The 20,264-nt window shown below is 52.2% G+C and overlaps 1 protein-coding gene across 1 annotated transcript; it reads left to right on the forward strand.

Moving 5' to 3' along the window:
- The first annotated feature begins 470 nt into the window (after positions 1-470).
- ambra1b (autophagy/beclin-1 regulator 1b) lies at positions 471-19,441 on the forward strand. The gene is given in 21 exon segments (XM_080505037.1): positions 471-714; positions 1,631-1,836; positions 4,274-4,332; positions 5,263-5,446; positions 8,268-8,440; positions 8,543-8,609; positions 9,555-10,087; positions 10,169-11,191; positions 11,335-11,421; positions 11,509-11,694; positions 11,797-11,877; positions 12,989-13,089; positions 13,220-13,330; positions 13,507-13,695; positions 14,608-14,762; positions 14,850-14,989; positions 15,957-16,064; positions 16,796-16,989; positions 17,062-17,163; positions 17,255-17,580; positions 17,582-19,441. Coding segments are annotated over 20 exon segments (4,137 nt in total). The 5' UTR covers positions 471-714; positions 1,631-1,704; the 3' UTR covers positions 17,768-19,441.
- Positions 19,442-20,264: the final 823 nt, after the last annotated feature.

The raw sequence follows: 20,264 nt of genomic DNA on the forward strand, positions 1-20,264 counted from the left end.
AAGCCAGTACAACAATGTGTGATATGTGAAAAGTGTTGGGTTTTGGATTCCTCCAATTATGGACATTATCCAAAGAAACCTGCGAGAAGCGACAGAAAAAGAGCCCCCTGGCCCGGCTGGGTAGCGCTCGCTGCTCGGCGCTCTGCTAATCGTCCTGTACATTGGGAGGCTTAATTAGCAGCTCAGCGTTCTGCTGGTCGTCCTGTGTGTGTGTTTGTGTGGCTAGGCTAATTTCAGCTCGGCGCTCTGCTAATCGTCCTGTGTGTGTGGGGCTAGGCTAACTAGCAGCTCAGCGTTCTGCTGGTCGTCCTGTGTGCTGCGAGGCTTAATTAGCAGCTCGGCGCTCTGCTGGTCGTCCTGTGTGTGTGTGTGGCTAGGCTAACTAGCAGTTCGGCGCTCTGCTGGTCGTCCTGTGCGCGGCTAGGCTAACTAGCAGCTCGCTGGTTACGCAGCAGCGGGTTAGTCGTCTGGCAGCTAGTTAACCATCGGACCAATGCCTTAGAAGCGCTCCGCGTCGGCCCCGCTCCCCTCCTGAATGCGGCGGGACGCCCCTCGTCACTCCGACCATCGCTTCCCGTCGGCGGGCACGTTTTATTCGAGCTAGCGGTGCCTCCGTTCCGCTCCGCGGCCCCCCGGCTCCCCGGTCCTGCGCTCCCCGGTCCGCAGCCTGCTAGCCTGGGATGCTACCGCCGGAGAGCCAGCCGGCCCTGGAAGGTAAGGCCCCGGTCCGTGTGAGCTCCGCACGGGGCGTCGTCGAGGCGCCGACCGCGAGTGAGTTTGTCGCCGATTTAAACGTCTCGATTTAAGACGAGCGACATTTAAAAACCAGCTCATCCGGACGCTCCGCGGCTCGTTAGCCTGTTAGCCGTGGAGCAGGCTAACCGGGAGCTAAATTCACCGTTTATCCAGTTTATTCCGGTTTGTACAGATTGTTGCGTTTATCAGCGAGATCCGTTGTTTTGTGTAGACAATGAAAACGTAGTTGGAACACGATTATTACGCGAATGAAGCGCTGAAATTGAAACATCCCTGTGTGTGTGTGTGTGTGTGTGTGTGTGTGTGTGTGTGTGTGTGTGTGTGTGTGTGTGTGTGTGTGTGTGTGTGTGTGTGTGTGTGTGTGTGTGTTGGGTTGTCACAATGAACTAGTGTCTGCTGTATATGTGTGTGTTTTGGTGTGTCTTCACCATACTCACACACTCAGTAAAATAAGCAGTCTGTAATCCATCCTTTCATACTGACACACACACACACACACACACACACACACACACACACACACACACACACACTGTAACTTGCTTCTGTCATTGTCTCTGCATGTGTGTTGTGATTTTGTTGTTGTTGTGTAGTTGTGTTGGTGGAATCGGCTGTTGTGTGTCTTTGGATGTATTTAAACAGCACTCACTGGTCTGTGTCTGTTTAGTATCGGTGTGAGATTAACTGAAGGAGTTAATGGGTTAAATGACTTGTTACTGGGTTAACTGACGGGGTTAACTCGTGGATTAATGGGTTAAGTGACCTGAGAGGATTACAGTTACTTTCTGCGGAGCCCCACGGAGGACTGGTGGACACGCCCACTCCCACTCCGCTCCCTGACACACATCTCACCCCCCACCCCCACCTCCTCCAGCCTAGACGGTGCGTGGCGGCGGCGGCGGCGGCCCCCCCCCAGCGGTGAGCGGCCAGTCAGCGTCCAGTAGCGTCATGGCGTCGCGTCAGAGGAACTCGGTGCGGATCCTGGCGAGCCGCGAGCGGGGGTCGCAGAGCTTCGGCTCCCAGCGGCTCCTGCAGCTGCTGGTGGAGGAGAAGGTCCGCTGGATGAAGTGGCAGAGTCAGGTGAGGGAATACAGACTTCACGCCGAGCAGGACGTCTCCAAACAACCTCCGCCAGATGTTCTCCAGATGTGAGCAGGAGGACGGAGGAGCTCAGATGTTCTTCAGAGACACGGAACGACTCCAAACAAATAACAACCATACATTTAAAAAACTAAAACAATCAAGCAGCGCTGCTTGATTATGGTAAACAAAAAAAAAATCCTAATTACGATTTTGAATTTGGAACAGAATTTGTTGAACATAGATGTATAGATAATGACTTTATTCATCCCCGAAGGGAAATTGTCTTGTTGCAGCAATCTGGTACATACGAATATTATAAAATACGATAGAATAGAAATACAAATATAAAAATATCTGGGTATAAGACGTAAAGTAAAACTCAGAACGGAACATGGGCACTTAGAAATAAGACGAGATAAAAGCAAGATAAATAAATAGTAAGGTGCAGTGGCAGAGCCAATAGAAGTAGACATTATATAATAATAATAATAACAATAATACACATAATAACAATGTGTAGTAGTGTATAATACTCGTGTATAGTACTACTAATAATGGTAGCAATAAAATAACAATATATATCAGTAATAATAATAATAATAAAACCAATAGTAATAGTGTACTTGCACATGTATAAATATCTGTATATGTACATGCAATATGCCATGTGAAATATATGATATAATATAAGTATAAATGTAGTTTAGTCCGGGTGGTGATGGAGGCTCTGACGGAGGTGGAAGAGTTAAAAAGTTGCTGCACTCTACAACAAGAAATAACGTTAGACACTAATCTAAACTCTAAACTCCACTAACGAGTCGTTCTATGTTGGTTCTTCGGCCTCCAGTGAGAAACTCGCTTCTCACTTTGCTTCACCGCCTGACGGAGGCTTTATGTCTGAACTCTTTACAAACTGTTTCACCCGTCAGATATAATCACGTTACTTTACCCGACGGAGCTCTAATGCAGCGATTTTCAACCTTTTTTGAGCCAAGAGACACTTTTTTCTTTGGAAAACTCTGGAGCCACACCACCACCTCCACCCGGAAATGTTAAAATGTGAAACTCTGTAGCCTCTATTAACAATATAAAGTATTTCTCATCAAAGTTTTATCAACAGGAATCCAGTAAATCCAGAAAGCAAGGACTTTTTTTAATAGTGACTCCCTCAGTGTGAAACCTGGACCTGATGGATGAAGAGCTGAGATCCTGGTTTTCAAAAACTTCTCCATCACTGTCACTGACACAGTACTTTGATACAAGATGGTAGCAGGAGGTGGAGATGAACCACACTGACGTCTGTCACTTTACATTTCACCGGCAAAGTTCTGTGCTGCCCTCTAGTGGTGAAGAGTATTTATACATGATTACTCTGGCACAGTTTAGGTTTAGGTTCTGTGTTGTTTCAAAGCTAAGTAATGCTAACGGCGGCTACTAGCATTAGAACAGTAGTTTTTCAACCACGCTGGTGTCTCCGCGAGATCTAGTCAGGTGAGCCGTGGGAAATTATCCAAATTCACATTTTTTTTCAAAAAAAAACATTTGCTCTCACAGTGTGTTGCAGAGTAATCATGTATAAATACTCTTCACCACTAGAGGGCAGCACAGAACTTTGCCGGTGAAATGTAAAGTGACAGACGTCAGTGTGGTTCATCTCCACCGCCTGCTACCATCTTAGCTCTAAAAAGGTAGAAAAACACTGTTCTAATGCTAGTAGCCACCGTTAGCATTACTTAGCTTTGAAACAACACGTAACCTAAGCCGCTGGTGGAACACGCCGTCATCATCACCGTCCATGTACGTCGGTTTACGGCGGGTATGTCGACGGCGAGCAGGAAACCGTACGCTCACAACCTTCTCGGGGGGAAATTAAAAGTAGCAACTTAGCGCTACGTCGCCGGGTTAAATGTGTCGTCATTTCCTGTCTCACGGTGGAGGAGCTTTAGATTCTTTTGCAACTGCAAGAATTTTCCAGTCTATTCTGAAATATACATATAAAAGGAAATCAGATATTATAATTGCAAAAAAAAACCTCAGTCGCCTGTATCTGGTATCGTATTTTTATTTGGGATTAAAAACAATTTGTCATCATCTGGAAATGTTTTTGATTTTCCGTGTCTAAAGTATCATTTCACATAAATTGGACTCTTTTATTGTGAAAGGTGTTGCGTCATGTGACCTCCACAGATTGCATTAATGTCGGGAGTCAAATTCTGACCAAGGGCGGTTTTCAGTCATTTTTGCCGATCGAGTGTTTTTTACATCAGTTTTCATTTTTATACGTCACACTTCAAAAAAATCCCACCGCAGCCGGATCAGGTGGTCTGGTGGGCCGGTTCTGGCCCCCGGGCAGGTTCTGGGCCCCCGGGCTGGTTCTGCCCCCCGGGCCGCATGTTGGACTCCCCTGATTTATCCTGTTTTGTGTGTTTTTTAGAAAGTGGAGCTGCCGGACAGCCCTCGCTCCACCTTCCTGCTGGCGTTCAGCCCCGACAGGTAAACAACACACCTCTAGTCCCACACACACACACACACACACACACACACACACACACACACACACCAAAAGATACACAAAATCTGAGACGCACGGACATATCAGTTGTTGTATGTTCTTGTTGTGTAGTTGTGTAGTTGTGAAGCAGTGTGTTGTTGCGTGTAGTTGTGTAGTTGTGTTGTGTGTAGTTGTGAAGCAGTGTGTAGTTGTTGTGTTGTGTGTAGTTGTGAAGCAGTGTGTAGTTGTGTAGTTGTGTAGCAGTGTGTAGTTGTGTAGTTGTGTAGCTGTGTAGCAGTGTGTAGCTGTGTAGCAGTGTGTGGTTGTGAAGCAGTGTGTAGCAGTTGTGTAGCTGTGTGTAGTTGTCTAGCTGTGTGTAGTTGTGTAGCATTGGGTTGTTGTGTAGCAGTGTGCAGTTGTGTGTAGTTGTGTAGTGGTCTAGCAGTTTGTAGTTGTGTAGCTTTGTGTAGTTCTGTAGATGTGTAGCTGTGTGTAGATGTGTTGTTGTGTGGTTGTGTAGCAGGGTGTTCTTGTGTAGTTCTATAGATGTGTAGTTGTGTTGTTGTGTAGTTGTGTAGCAGTGTGTAGTTGTGTAGCAGTGTGTAGTTGTGTAGTTGTGTAGCAGTGTGGTCTCATGTGAGCGTCTGAATAGAACAGAAACCTGCACAGAGACGCTCCTTCTGTCCGCCGCTCTGTAATACCACATGTGTCCAGCAGGTGGTGGTCCTGTCGAGGGGAAAGTGGTGTGTGTGTGTGTGTGTGTGTGTGTGTGTGTGTGTGTGTGTGTGTGTGTGTGTGTGTGTGTGTGTGTGTGTGTGTGTGTGTGTGTGTGTGTGTGTGTGTGTGTGTGTGTGTGTGTGTGTGTGTGTGTGTGTGTGTGTGTGTGTGTGTGTGGACCCGGCCTCCATGTTTTGTGGTGCTCCTCTGTGCAGGACCCTCATGGCCTCCACCCACGTCAACCACAACATCTACATCACGGAGGTGAAGACTGGAAAGTGCCTGCATTCATTAGTGGGGCACCGCAGGACCCCCTGGTGTGTGACCTTTCACCCCACCATCCCCGGCCTGGTGGCCTCCGGGTGCCTTGATGGGGAGGTCCGGATCTGGGACCTTCACGTGAGTGGATGGGGGGGTCACCGTAATAACAATCCAACTTGGTGGTTTTATTTTGACAGTCTCCGTAATAACAAACCAACTTGGTGGTTTTATTTTGACAGTCTCTGTAATAACAAACCAACTTGGTGGTTTTATTTTGACAGTCTCCGTAATTACAAACCAACTTGGTGGTTTTATTTTGACAGTCACCGTAATAACAAACCAACTTGGTGGTTTTATTTTGACAGTCACCGTAATAATAATCCAACTTGGTGGTTTTATTTTGACAGTCTCCGTAATAACAAACCAACTTGGTGGTTTTATTTTGACAGTCTCCGTAATAACAAACCAACTTGGTGGTTTTATTTTGACAGTCTCCATAATAACAAACCAACTTGGTGGTTTTATTTTGACAGTCTCCGTAATAACAAACCAACTTGGTGGTTTTATTTTGACAGTCACCGTAATAATAATCCAACTTGGTGGTTTTATTGTGACAGTCTCCGTAATAACAAACCAACTTGGTGGTTTTATTTTGACAGTCTCCGTAATAACAAACCAACTTGGTGGTTTTATTTTGACAGTCTCCGTAATAACAAACCAACTTGGTGGTTTTATTTTGACAGTCACCGTAATAACAAACCAACTTGGTGGTTTTATTTTGACAGTCTCCGTAATAACAAACCAACTTGGTGGTTTTATTTTGACAGTCACCGTAATAACAAACCAACTTGGTGGTTTTATTTTGACAGTCACCGTAATAACAAACCAACTTGGTGGTTTTATTTTGACAGTCACCGTAATAATAATCCAACTTGGTGGTTTTATTGTGACAGTCTCCGTAATAACAAACCAACTTGGTGGTTTTATTTTGACAGTCTCCGTAATAACAAACCAACTTGGTGGTTTTATTTTGACAGTCTCCGTAATAACAAACCAACTTGGTGGTTTTATTTTGACAGTCACCGTAATAACAAACCAACTTGGTGGTTTTATTTTGACAGTCTCCGTAATAACAAACCAACTTGGTGGTTTTATTTTGACAGTCTCCGTAATAACAAACCAACTTGGTGGTTTTACTTTGACAGTCTCCGTAATAACAAACCAACTTGGTGGTTTTGTTTTGACAGTCACCGTAATAACAAACCAACTTGGTGGTTTTATTTTGACAGTCACCGTAATAACAAACCAACTTGGTGGTTTTATTTTGACAGTCACCGTAATAACAAACCAACTTGGTGGTTTTATTTTGACAGTCTCCGTAATAACAAACCAACTTGGTGGTTTTATTTTGACAGTCTCCGTAATAACAAACCAACTTGGTGGTTTTATTTTGACAGTCTCCGTAGTAACAAACCAACTTGATGGTTTTATTTTGACAGTCTCCGTAAGAACAAACCAACTTGGTGGTTTTATTTTGACAGTCACCGTAATAATAATCCAACTTGGTGGTTTTATTTTGACAGTCACTGTAATAATAATCCAACTTGGTAGTTTTATTTTGACAGTCACTGTAATAATAATCCAACTTGTTTAGTTTTATTTTGACAGTCACTGTAATAATAATCCAACTTGTTTAGTTTTATTTTGACAGTCACCGTAGTAATAATCCAACTTGGTGGTTTTATTTTGACAGTCACCGTAATAACAAACCATTTTGGTGGTTTTATTTTGACAGTCTCCGTAATTACAAACCAACTTGGTGGTTTTATTTTGACAGTCTCCGTAATAACAAACCAACTTGGTGGTTTTATTTTGACAGTCACCGTAGTAATAATCCAACTTGTTTAGTTTTATTTTGACAGTCACCGTAGTAATAATCCAACTTGTTTAGTTTTATTTTGACAGTCACTGTAATAATAATCCAACTTGGTAGTTTTATTTTGACAGTCTCCGTAATAACAAACCAACTTGGTGGTTTTATTTTGACAGTCACTGTAATAATAATCCAACTTGGTGGTTTTATTTTGACAGTCACTGTAATAATAATCCAACTTGGTAGTTTTATTTTGACAGTCACTGTAATAATAATCCAACTTGGTAGTTTTATTTTGACAGTCTACATAATAACAAACCAACTTGGTGGTTTTATTTTGACAGTCACTGTAATAATAATCCAACTTGGTGGTTTTATTGTGACAGTCACTGTAATAATAATCCAACTTGGTAGTTTTATTTTGACAGTCACTGTAATAATTATCCAACTTGGTGGTTTTATTTTGACAGTTTCCGTGATAACAAACCAACTTGGTGGTTTTATTTTGACAGTCACTGTAATAATAATCCAACTTGGTGGTTTTATTTTGACAGTCACTGTAATAATAATCCAACTTGGTAGTTTTATTTTGACAGTCACTGTAATAATAATCCAACTTGGTAGTTTTATTTTGACAGTCTACATAATAACAAACCAACTTGGTGGTTTTATTTTGACAGTCACTGTAATAATAATCCAACTTGGTGGTTTTATTGTGACAGTCACTGTAATAATAATCCAACTTGGTAGTTTTATTTTGACAGTCACTGTAATAATTATCCAACTTGGTGGTTTTATTTTGACAGTTTCCGTGATAACAAACCAACTTGGTGGTTTTATTTTGACAGTCACCGTAATAACAAACCAACTTGGTGGTTTTATTTTGACAGTTTCCGTGATAACAAACCAACTTGGTGGTTTTATTTTGACAGTCTCCGTAATAACAAACCAACTTGGTAGTTTTATTTTGACAGTCACCGTAATAACAAACCAACTTGGTGGTTTTATTTTGACAGTCACCGTAATAACAAACCAACTTGGTGGTTTTATTGTGACAGTCACCGTACTGTGTGTGTGTGTGTGCAGGGGGGCAGTGAGAGCTGGTTCACAGACAGTAACGTGGCGATCGCCTCGCTGGCCTTCCACCCCACCGCTCAGCTGCTTCTCATCGCCACCAACAACGAGCTGCACTTCTGGGACTGGAGCCGACCGGAACCCTTCGCCGTGGTCAAGACGGGCAGCGACACGGAGCGCGTGCGGTGAGTCCCGGCAGGACGCCGTCCTCAGAGCAGACCTGTGTCCCCCGTCCCCCCCCCCCCCCCGTCCCCCCCAGTGTGTTTTGACGGGTCTGTCTCTTTCAGGCTGGTGCGCTTCGACCCGCTCGGTCACAACCTGCTCACCGCCATCGTCAACCCGTCCAATCAGCAGGTGAGGCTCTCAGTTAAGCCCCGCCTCCTCTCTGCCACGAGCTCGTTTATATATAATGTCGATCGTCTGTAGCCTCTTTTGCTGAGATTCACGCAACGGCCACTTTTCACAGCTCGGGTTTCAGCTGTTTGGGACTAATGAACATTAAAAACTGTTATTTAAAATGTATTGTAACATTTAGCACGGCCGCTAGCTGTCAGCGTGGCTGCTAGCTTATAGCACAGATGCTAACTGTCAGCACAGCTACTCGCTTATAGCACTGATGCTAACTGTCAGCATGGCTGCTAGCTTATAGCACAGCCGCTAGCTGTCAGCACGGCCGCTAGCTTGTAGCACAGATGCTAACTGTCTGCACGGCTGCTAGCGGTTAACAGGTTCCTAGCAGTTAGCACAGTTGCTAGCTGTCAGCACGGCCACTAGCTTATAGCACGGCCGCAGCAGTCAGCGTGGCTGCTAGCTTATAGTACAGATGCTAACTGTCAGTACGGTTGCTAGCTTATAGCACAGATGCAATCTGTCAGCACAGCTGCTAGCTTATAGCACATATGCTAACTGTCAGCACAGCTGCTAGCTTATAGCACAGATGCAATCTGTCAGCACAGCTGCTAGCTTATAGCACAGATGCTAACTGTCAGCACAGCTGCTAGCTTATAGCACAGATGCTAAATGTCAGCACGGCTGCTAGCTTATAGCACAGATGCTAACTGTCAGCACGGCTGTTCGCTGGTAGCAGTTTCCTAGCTGTTAGCACGGCTCCTAGCGGTTAGCACAGCTGCTAGCAGTTTGTTTGCACATTTCTTCAGCGGCGAAGCCAACGACATATATGTGTGTTCAGCTCAACACTCAGAGGGCCACTTCACTGGGATTACTTTAGTCAATCTTATTACTTCAGTTACTTTCTTTGGGCCGAATCGCTGGTTGAGTCCGTGACCTTTGACCCCCCAGAGCGAGGACGACTCGGAGGTTCCCATGGACAGCGTGGAGATGCCTCACTTCCGCCAGCGCTCCTTCTTGCCTTCCCAGCCGGTTCGTCGCACGCCCATCCTCCACAACTTCCTGCACATCCTGTCCCGCTCGCCCGGCGCCCCGGCGGCCGTGGAGCCGCCGCGCCCCCTCTCGGACGGCGGGGGCGGCGCCATGGCGGATGCACCCAGCATGCCTCTGGCTCAGTACCCCGGCGTGGAGCGCGGGCCGCCGTTCCCCGGCTGCACGCAGCACCTGGGCATGGTGTGCCTGTGCGGCCGCTGCTCCGCGGCCCGCGCCTCCTCCCTCGCCGCCGACGGCGCCCCGCCGGCGCCGCCCCCCGACGCCCCGCAGCCCTCGCCGGCCGCCTCCACCTTCAGCTCCGCCCGCACGGAGCCCCGGCCCCCCACCGAGCGGGCGTCCGCCTTCACCTCCGTGTACTACAGCGCCGGGGCGTCCCTGAACGCCGCGGCGGCGGCGGCGGCGAGCGTCCTGGAGCCGCACCCCGCCAACAGGTACGGACCGGACCGCCGCGGCTCCGCCGACGCGGGTCGCCCCGCCGACCGGGCTCTGACGTCCTCTGTGTCGTCCCCCAGACCCGGACCCGACTGGACCCGGAACCTGCTGGGCGTGCGGGAGGGGGGCCTGGGCCCCGGCGTCCTGCCGCCGCGCACCTCCTCCTCCTCCTCCATCAGCCTCCTGTCGGTGCTCCGCCAGCAGGACGGCTCCTCCCACTCCCCCGTCTACACCTCCGCCTCGGAGAGCCGCGGCTTCCCCCCGCCGGGCGAGCCGCCGGGCGCCCGCGACTCGGCGGGCACCAGCAGCGGGCACCACCCCTTCTGGGACGGCGCCCGCGGCAGCTCCGCCTCCTTCCGCAACGTGCTGCAGTGCAACCTGAGCCGCTACTTCATGGAGTTCGACCGCATGCAGGACCTGGAGCCGCCGCCGGGCGCCGGGCCGCCCGATGGAGGTGGCGGCGGCGCGGAGCCCGGCCCGGAGCTGCTCAACAACAACATGGACCCGGACCGTCCGGGGCCCTCGTCCTCCTCGCCCTCCGCGCCCGGCATCATCCACTACCAGCCCCCTCCCCCGCCGCCGCCGCCGCCGCCCCACAGCCTGGAGAACAACGCCCCGCCCCCGGCCGCCCGCGGCCACCTGAACCGCTGCCGCGCCTGCCACAACCTGCTCACCTTCAACCACGACTCGCAGCGCTGGGAGCGCACCAACCAGGCCTCCTCCACCTCCGCCGCCGCCTCCCCTCTGGAGCCGCCCCCGCCCTCCTCCTCCTCCTCCTCCTCCTCCGCCCCCCCTCCTCCCTCGCCGTGGCTGGCGGACGACGGCCGGAGGACCCTGGAGGTGCCGGAGAGGAGGGAGCCCACCGAGCAGCCGCCGCCGCCCCCTCCCGGCGGAGGACCAGTGGCCTTCCCCATCGCCCCGTCGCCCGGCCCGCCGGGCGAGCAGACGGTGGGGCTGGTGTACAACCAGGACACGGCGCAGTGGGAGCGGGTGTACCGGCAGGCCGCCGCCGCCGTCGTCGCCGCCGGGCGCTCGGGCGAGCCACCGGAGGCCTTAAGCCAAGAAATGCCTGGAGACCCCCCGGACGAGGACTCGCTGAGGAGGTGAGGCCGGCGGCTGCACGTCGCCCCCCGGTGGTCCGTCTGTGGAACTTTTTTTGTTTTTTTTTTATTATTTCTCCCTTCAACTCCACCTTGAAGGTTATTTTGCTTTACCGACTTGACGAGAATCTCTCGTTTCCTTGCAGGAGGCTTTTGGAATCGTCTTTGTTGTCGTTGTCCCGTTACGACGTGTCGGGATCCAGAGACCACCCCATCTACCCCGACCCGGCCCGGTAAGTCCGTCTCACCCAGGCGTGGTAAACCCCCTTGCGCTGACTGTCGGCATACTGACCCCTGGTGGTGGCTGCGTTGCGTCGCAGGCTCTCCCCGGCGGCCTACTACGCCCAGAGGATGATTCAGTACCTGTCGAGGCGCGACAGCATCCGCCAGCGGTCCCTCCGGTACCAGCAGAACCGGCTGCGGGCCATGTCGTCGTCGTCCGACAGCCCGGCCAGCAGCGTCTCGGGCTCCATGGACGCCGGCGACGTGGACTTCGAGGAGCTGGAGTGAGTCTCGGAGGGGGGGGGGGTGGGTGGAGCGGCTCGACGGCCCGGTGGAGGCGCGTGGAGTAACGTCGTGTCCCTGTTCTTTTTTTACCCCCCCCGCAGTGACAGCGGCGACAGGGCGAGACACCGGACCACCCGGAACGCCAGGATGTCGGCTCCGTCTCTGGGTCGCTTCGTGCCTCGGTGAGTCTCTAAAGGAAGCATTGAGCCTCCTTTCCGAAGCTTAGTGAGAATTCCAACGCTCCTTATCATGGCCGCCGCTGAACCACGTCTGGGGTTAAGGAGAAGTGGTTAGGAAAGGATACAGGGGGGCCTATTAGGGTGTACCCTCTATATCGCCCATGCTACTTGGAGCTGTGCTACATGCTACATGCTAAACAGCTTCACGCTACGTCGACGCTACGCGTGCTGGGGACGCTACCCGTACATGCTACATGCTAAACAGCTTCACGCTACGCGTACTGGAGACGCTACGCGTACTGGAGACGCTACCCGTACATGCTACATGCTAAACAGCTTCACGCTACGCGTACTGGAGACGCTACCCGTACTGGAGACGCTACCCGTACATGCTACATGCTAAACAGCTTCACGGTACGCGTACTGGAGACGCTACGCGTACTGGAGACGCTACCCGTACATGCTACATGCTAAACAGCTTCACGCTACGCGTACTGGAGACGCTACGCGTACTGGAGACGCTACCCGTACATGCTACATGCTAAACAGCTTCACGCTACGCGTACTGGAGATGCTACGCGTACTGGAGACGCTACCCGTACATGCTACATGCTAAACAGCTTCACGCTACGTCGACGCTACGCGTACTGGAGACGCTACGCGTACAGGAGACGCGACCCGTACTGGAGACGCGACCCGTACTGGAGACGCTACCCGTACATGCTACATGCTAAACAGCTTCACGCTACGCGTACTGGAGACGCTACCCGTACATGCTACATGCTAAACAGCTTCACGCTACGCGTACTGGAGACGCTACCCGTACATGCTACATGTTAAACAGCTTCATGCTACGCGTACTGGAGACGGAGACGCTACCCGTACTGGAGACGCTACCCGTACATGCTACATGCTACATGCTAAACAGCTTCACGCTACGTCGACGCTACGCGTACTGGAGACGGTGGTGGAACGCACAGCAGCGCCTCTGCAGATCGTTTAGCGACGGGAGTGTGAATCGGGGCTTTTGGGGCGTTTAAACGATACCGGTGTTTGTACTCGTTTGTACCGTTTCGTCCTCGTGACTCTTTCAAACTGTGACGTCGTCCTGCAGACGCTTCCTGCTGCCTGAGTATCTGCCCTACGCCGGAATCTTCCACGAGAGAGGACAGCCGGGCCTCGCCACACACTCCTCCGTCAACAGAGTGCTCGCTGGTACACACACACACACACACACACACACACACACACACACACACACACACACACACACACACACACACACACACACACACACACACACACACACACAGCAATGGAGCCTTGAACAGTAATGTGTGTGCAGGAGCTTCGATCGGCGACGGTCAGTCTGCGGTTGCCAGCAACATCGCCAACACCACCTACAGACTGCAGTGGTGGGACTTCACCAAGTTCGACCTGCCGGAGATCAGCAACGGTACGTCCCGCAGTAATCCGATTACATCACTCCCTCCGCGCTGTGGCGCTCAGTAATCCATCACAGGAGTAGTTACTTCTGCGCACATTTCTAACGTAATAGTGGAATTACGTTAGAAAATAAGACTTGTGTGTGTTTGTCTATTCGTTCGTTCGTGTGTGTGTGTGCGTGCGCAGCCTCGGTGAACGTCCTGGTGCCAAACTGTAAAATCTACAACGACGCGAGCTGCGACATCTCGGCGGACGGTCAGCTGCTGGCCGTCTTCATCCCCAGCAGCCAGCGGGGTTTTCCTGACGAGGGAATCCTGGCAATCTACTCTCTGGCTCCTCACAACCTGGGGGAGATGCTGTACACCAAGAGATTCGGTACACACACACACACACACACACACACACACACACACACACACACACACGCAGCAGCAGAGAACAATGAGATTGTTATTACGGTGACTGTCAAAATAAAACTACCAAGTTGGATTATTATTACAGTGACTGTCACAATAAAACTACCAAGTTGGATTATTATTATGTCGACTGTCACAATAAAACTACCAAGTTGGATTGTTATTACGTTGACTGTCACAATAAAACCACCAAGTTGGATTATTGTTACGGTGACCGTCACAATAAAAGTACCAAGTTGGATTATTATTATGGTGACTGTCAAAATAAAACTACCAACTTGGATTATTATGACAGAGACTGTCACAGTAAAACTACCAAGTTGGATTATTATTATGGTGACTGTCACAATAAACCTACCAAGTTGGATTGTTATTACGGAGACTTTCAAAATACACCTACCAAGTTAGATTATTATTATTATTATGGTGACTGTCACAATAAAAGTACCAAGTTGGATTATTATTATGGTGACTGTCAAAATAAAACCACCAAGTTGGTTTATTATGGTGACTGTCAAAATAAAACCACCAAGTTGGATTATTATTACGGTGACTGTCACAATAAAAGTACCAAGTCCAGGAGAATATGGACAAGGAGTCATGACGCCTGATTGTCCCAACTGAGCATGTGCAGAACTGATAGTTGTGACTAATGTGGAGACCTGGACTAGGACTCGTACCAGGACTAGGACCTGGACCAGGACTAGCAGCTGGACTAGTACTAGGACCAGGACCAGGACCAGGACCACATGAGCAAACAGCTCGGCTCCACAGTTGAGCTGCTCTCAGGAGTTTTGTCTCCGGCGTCGTGTCTTTCGCCTTGCAGCCGTCGCCGTGGAAACCGGGCCTCAGTGGTTGTTCTCTCCTTCAGGTCCGAACGCCATCTCCGTCAGCCTGTCGCCCCTGGGCTGCTACGTCATGGTGGGTCTGGCCTCGCGCAGGATCCTGCTGCACCCCACCACCGACCACATGGTGGCGCAAGTCTTCCGCCTGCAGCAGCCGCACGGGGGAGAGACCTCCATCAGGGTGAGTGGGGTGGGGTGGGGGGGGGGGGGGGGGGGGGGGTCGACCAGGGGGTGGGGGCGGCTCCCTGACCGGCCCGTTGTGTTGCAGATGGTGTTCAACGTGGTGTACCCCATGGCGCCGGACCAGCGCCGCCACGTCAGCATCAACTCCGCCCGCTGGCTGCCGGACCCCGGGATGGGTCTGGCTTATGGTACCAACAAGGGGGACCTGGTCATCTGCAGGCCTGTGTGAGTCTGTGTGTGTGTGTGTGTGTGTGTGTCTGTCTGTGTGTGTCTGTGTGTGTGTCTGTCTGTGTCTGTGTGTGTGTGTGTGTGTGTGTCTGTGTCTGTGTGTGTGTGTGTGTGTGTGTGTGTGTCTGTGTCTGTGTGTGTGTGTGTGCTAGTCTGTCTGTGTGTGTGTGTGTGTGTTAATGTGTGCGCGTGTGTGTCTCTGTGTGTGTGTGTGTTTGTGCGCGTGTGCGTGTGCGTGTGCGTGTGTGTGTGTGTCTGTGTCTGTGTCTGTGTCTGTGTCTGTGTCTGTGTGTGTGTGTGTGTGTGTGTGTCTCTGTGTGTGTGTCTCTGTGTGTGTGTGTGTCTGTGTGAGTCTCTCTGTGTGTGTGTGTGTGTGTGTGTGTGTGTGTGTGTGTGTCTGTGTGAGTCTCTCTGTGTGTGTGTGTGTGTGTGTGTGTGTGTGTGTGTGTGTGTGTGTGTGTGTGTGTGTGTGTGTGTGTGTGTGTGTGTGTGTGTGTGTGTGTGTGTGTGTGTGTGTGTGTGTGAGTCTCTGTATGTGTGTGTGAGTCTCTGTGTGTGTGTGTGTGTGTGTGTGTGCGCGTGTGTGTCTCTGTGTGTGTGTGTGTGTGTGTGTGTGTGTGTGTGTGTGTGTGTGTGTGAAGCAGATCAAACAAACACTTCACATCACGATCCTTAATGTCAGTGTGATGATGGATCCTGCTCATCTGCACAGAAAGCTCCACCCCCCCATCCACTTTACCCCACCCCCTCCTCTCCACCCCCCTCCTCCACCCCCGATGTGATTTCCCTCTGAACAGGAAGCTCGTTCATTGAAGAGGTTTAATTATCTCCAGTTAACGAGGTCGCGGTGCTGCAATTCCACGAAAACATCCCTCCTCTGCTCTTTACTCTTCCTGAATGGAAGTGAATTAACCAGCTGTGTGTGCGTGTGCGTGTGCGTGCGCGTGCGTGTGTGTGTGTGTAGGTTCTACCGCAGTGACGGGGAGAGTCCCGGGGAGTCCAGTGGAGAGCCGCTGTTCTCGGTCAACAACGGCGGCGGCAGCAGCCGGACCCGCGGCTCGGACCGGCCCGGGTGAGGAACTGACCACCTGGTGTCCAGGAATCACACCGGGGTTCCTCCTCTGGCCACTAGCCACTGACCGCTAACCACTAGGCACTGACCACTAGGCACGGGCCACTAGCCACTGACCACTAGCCACGGACCACTAGCCACGGACCACTAGGCACTGACCACTAGCCACTGACCACTAGCCACGGACCACTGGCCACGGACCACTGGCCACGGACCACTAGCCGCGGACCACTAGCCACTGACCACTAGCCACTGACCACTGGCCACGGACCACTGGCCACGGACCACTAGCCGCGGACCACTAGCCACTGACCACTAGCCACTAGCCACGGACCACTAACCACTAGCCACGGACCACTAGCCACGGACCACTGGCCACGGACCACTAGCCACTAGCCACGGACCACTAGCCACTGACCACTGGCCACTAACCACTGGCCACGGACCACTAGCCACGGACCACTAGCCACTGACCACTGGCCACGGACCACTAGCCACGGACCACTGGCCACGGACCACTAGCCACGGACCACTAGCCACTGACCACTAGCCACTAGCCACGGACCACTAGCCACTGACCACTGGCCACCAACCACTAGCCACTGACCACTAGCCACTGACCATTGACCACTGCTTCCTTCGGCTACGTCGTGTTTTACTTTTATGTGACGTAGCGGCGTTAACCTCTCGTTAACTGGTCCTAAGCCCCGCCCCCTTTCCCGCCCCTGCAGGCCCAGCCGCTCTGGATGGAGGCTGGACAGAGACATGGGGCTGATGAACGCCATTGGCCTGCAGCCGAGAAACCCCGCCCCCTCCGTGACATCACAGGGCACGCAGACGCCCATCGTGCAGCTGCAGAACGCCGAGACGCAGACGGAGCGCGACCTGTCGGAGGCCGCCGCGTCCCGACCTCCGCCGCCACCGAGTACTGACACGCACACACACACACACGCACACACACACGCACACACACACTGACTTTGTCTTCTGTCCTCAGACCTTCCTGAGGCTCCGCCCACCAGCGGGGACTCTCAGGGCAGCAGTCGAGGTCTGGACGGAGGTCAGGGTGGAGCAGCTGAGGCATCCGCCTCTGCAGCAGGTACTGACCCCCCCCCTCCCCTCCCCCGCCCCGTTACCCTCTGATGATGATGATGATGATGATGATGATGAACGCGTCTCCTGTCCCGCAGCGGAGGGCTCAGACTTCGGCACCGGCGAGGACGCGCTGGCTCGCATCCGGCGGCTGATCGCGGAGGGCGGGATGACGGCGGTGGTGCAGCGGGAGCAGAGCACCACCATGGCGTCGATGGGCGGCTTCGGCAACAACATCATCGTCAGCCACCGCATCCACCGCGGCTCCCAGACCGCCCCCGGGGCCTCCAGGGCCGCCGTGGACCCCAACGCCCCCTCCTCCTCCTCAGCCTCAGGACCCCTCCTCATAGCCCCGCCCCCCTCCTTCCCCTGCCCCCCTCCCCCGGTGGTTTCAGAGCAGCTACGTCCCGCGTGGGACCCCCGGCGTCCGCCGGGCCCCCCCCCCGCCGCCGCCGCCCGGCGTCTCTCTGGAGATGGACGACGTGTTTGAAGGAGTGCGGACGGACGACTCCCCCCCGCCAGGCCCCTCCCCCTCCCCCTCCTCCTCCTCCTCTCACGGCAATGGTGGAGGCGGAGCTAGCGGTTACCATGGTGACCCATACAGCAGGTAGTGGTCCTGCAGGCGGAGGGACGTTACGAAGCCTTATCTCCCACACACACACACACACACACACACACACACACACACACACACACACACACACACACACACACACACACACAGGTGCTGCTGCTGCTTGGACTCTTCACAGGGTCTCCCACCTGGAACTGAAGAGACACATAAGCCCCGCCCCCTCCTCCTCCTCCTCCTCGTCCCTCGTCAGTAAGGGCTTGGACATGCGTGAGCTGGGTGGTAGCGAGTGGGGGGGGGGGAGGGGGAGGGGTGTGTGACGGTTAAATCGATGTGAACTCCTGCGTATTTTTTTTTTTTTTTTTTAAAGCGGCGTGCAACACGGCGCCGCGCACAGGAAGCGGCGTGCGACGACTGAACGAACAGACGAGACTGAAACGACCGAAGCTGCTGCATGTCTTCAACAGAGCTGCAGTCCACCCTCCTGACCCCGCCCCCCCCCCACCCCCTGGCCCCGCCCCCTCCCCTCCCCCCCCACCCCCCTCATCTGATTGGTGCTGAGTGAAGAAGCCGGCTCGTGCTTGAAGCGTCCAATCACTGAGCCCCGGAGTCCTTTTTCTGTTTGTTTGTTTTTTTAAGTGAAATGACTTGCTTCTCTCGTGACGGCGCTCCGTGGAGTCGTTTACACGTGACTTTTTATTTGCGCGGCGTGTCGACCCGCGGCGGCGAGGCGAGGCGGGACGGTACTGGAGCTGCAGCTCAGGGACTAAAAAAAAAAAAAAACTACAAAAAAAACTGATATCTCAAAGCACTTGGCACTGAATCATGCAGGCTTTTCTCCTGGGAGGACCGGCCGCCGCTCACACACACACACACACACTTTTTATTGGCGTCGCTCGTTCGCCAACCCGCCGCAGTGCATCATGGGACGAGTCGTTTTCTGCTCCTTGGCGCGTCGCATCGCGGGTTCATTCCTTTTTACTTCAGATTTGGTTTCACATCCCGTAAAGTCGTTTCTTCTCTTTGACGTCGGTGAACATGAAATCCCTCCGCACGCGTGTGAAGCTCCTTTTAGGTGGCGTGTGTGTGCGTGTATGTGTGTGTGTGTGTGTGTGTGATTGACGAGCTGCTCACACACTGCTGCTTTCTTAAAGGTTTATCTAAACACCGCGAAGCGTCGCGGAGTCGGTGAGGAGCGCCTCCTAGTGGAGGCTGGAGGGAGGTGGAAACAACGGTCGGCGGCGGGTTTTACCTGTGTGTGTGTGTGTGTGTGTGTGTGCGTGTGTGTGTGTGTGTGTGCATGTGTGTGTGAAAGAGGACAGGAAGAGAAAACACTGGTACAGTCTGTAGAGGCGGAGCGAGTCAACGACCAAAACCAAACGTCGTGAGTGTGTGTGTGTGTGTGTTTGCGCGTGTGTGTGTGTGTGTGTGTGTGTGCGAGCGAGCATGTTACCATGACGACCTGAGAGCTCCTCCTGGATCTACTTGATGAACAATGCTGCAGCTGTTTTGAGTGTGAAGGACCCTGAGGAACACCACCAGGAGCTCCCTGCTCCTCCTCTTACTCCTCCTTTTACTCCTGTTACTCCCCCCCCCCCTCCCCTCCCCTCCCCCACCCCCCCTCCCTCCACCTCCCTTTCTCGTGCTCTTCCAGAAGCCTTTCTTCCCCCCCTCCTCCTCCTCCTCCTCCTCCCTCCTGCTCCTCCTCTTGTCAGACTGGACTTTGTACAGTTCTGATGTTTTGACTTTTCGATGTCATTAAAAAGCTTTCAGAGATTTTTTTTTTTTCTCTCGAGACTCCACTCATTACGTGATGTTGGTTCCTCCGTCAGCCTGAGCCTCCGTCAGTCTGAGGCTACATCCACATGACGAGAAAAAACGATCTCTTCTCTCCCCGGCCTTCTCCGTCCACACGTCACTATGACCAGTTCAACGCAAGGCTTCAGGGCGTGCAGTACACATGCCAGGCCTTCGGGGGCGCTGTGACTCACCAAACGCCAGAAATGCAGAAGATGACGGCACATAGAAATTTCGAAGTAGATTCCTGCTCGTAAACCTTTATATAACACTAGATCTATAGCTCTATGGCCACGATATTAGCATGTAGCTTCTGTTGTCCCTGATTATTGTGGTTACTTGATGACATCATGGACCACGTGGGGGGGGGGAGGGGGGGTTGCATCATCGTTTTTCCACAGATGATTCTCTGCTAACTTGCCGGGGTTTTAGAATTTACCCACTCTGGGACTCGCGTTCCAAAAATCCGTTTTCACACTTCTAAAACACGCCTCATGTGGATTAACGGCCAAAAAAACGGGTAGTTTAGGTGAACCGGTTACCTGGTGTGGACTAGTAAATAGTCTGGTTCTGTAGAACACCTAGAATCCTCCAGGGGGCAGCACTGAGAACCAGATGGGACTAAAAAAAAAAAAAAAACCTCCTCAGCCAAGCGCCCCTTTAAACCGCACAGTGCTAATTAGGCTCCTCCCCCCTGGAAGCTAGGCTAGGTAGCTAACGCTAACAGCACTTCAAGTCAG

This window comes from Blennius ocellaris, assembly GCF_963422515.1.
Source record: "Blennius ocellaris genome assembly, chromosome: 11".
Taxonomy (NCBI): domain Eukaryota; kingdom Metazoa; phylum Chordata; class Actinopteri; order Blenniiformes; family Blenniidae; genus Blennius; species Blennius ocellaris.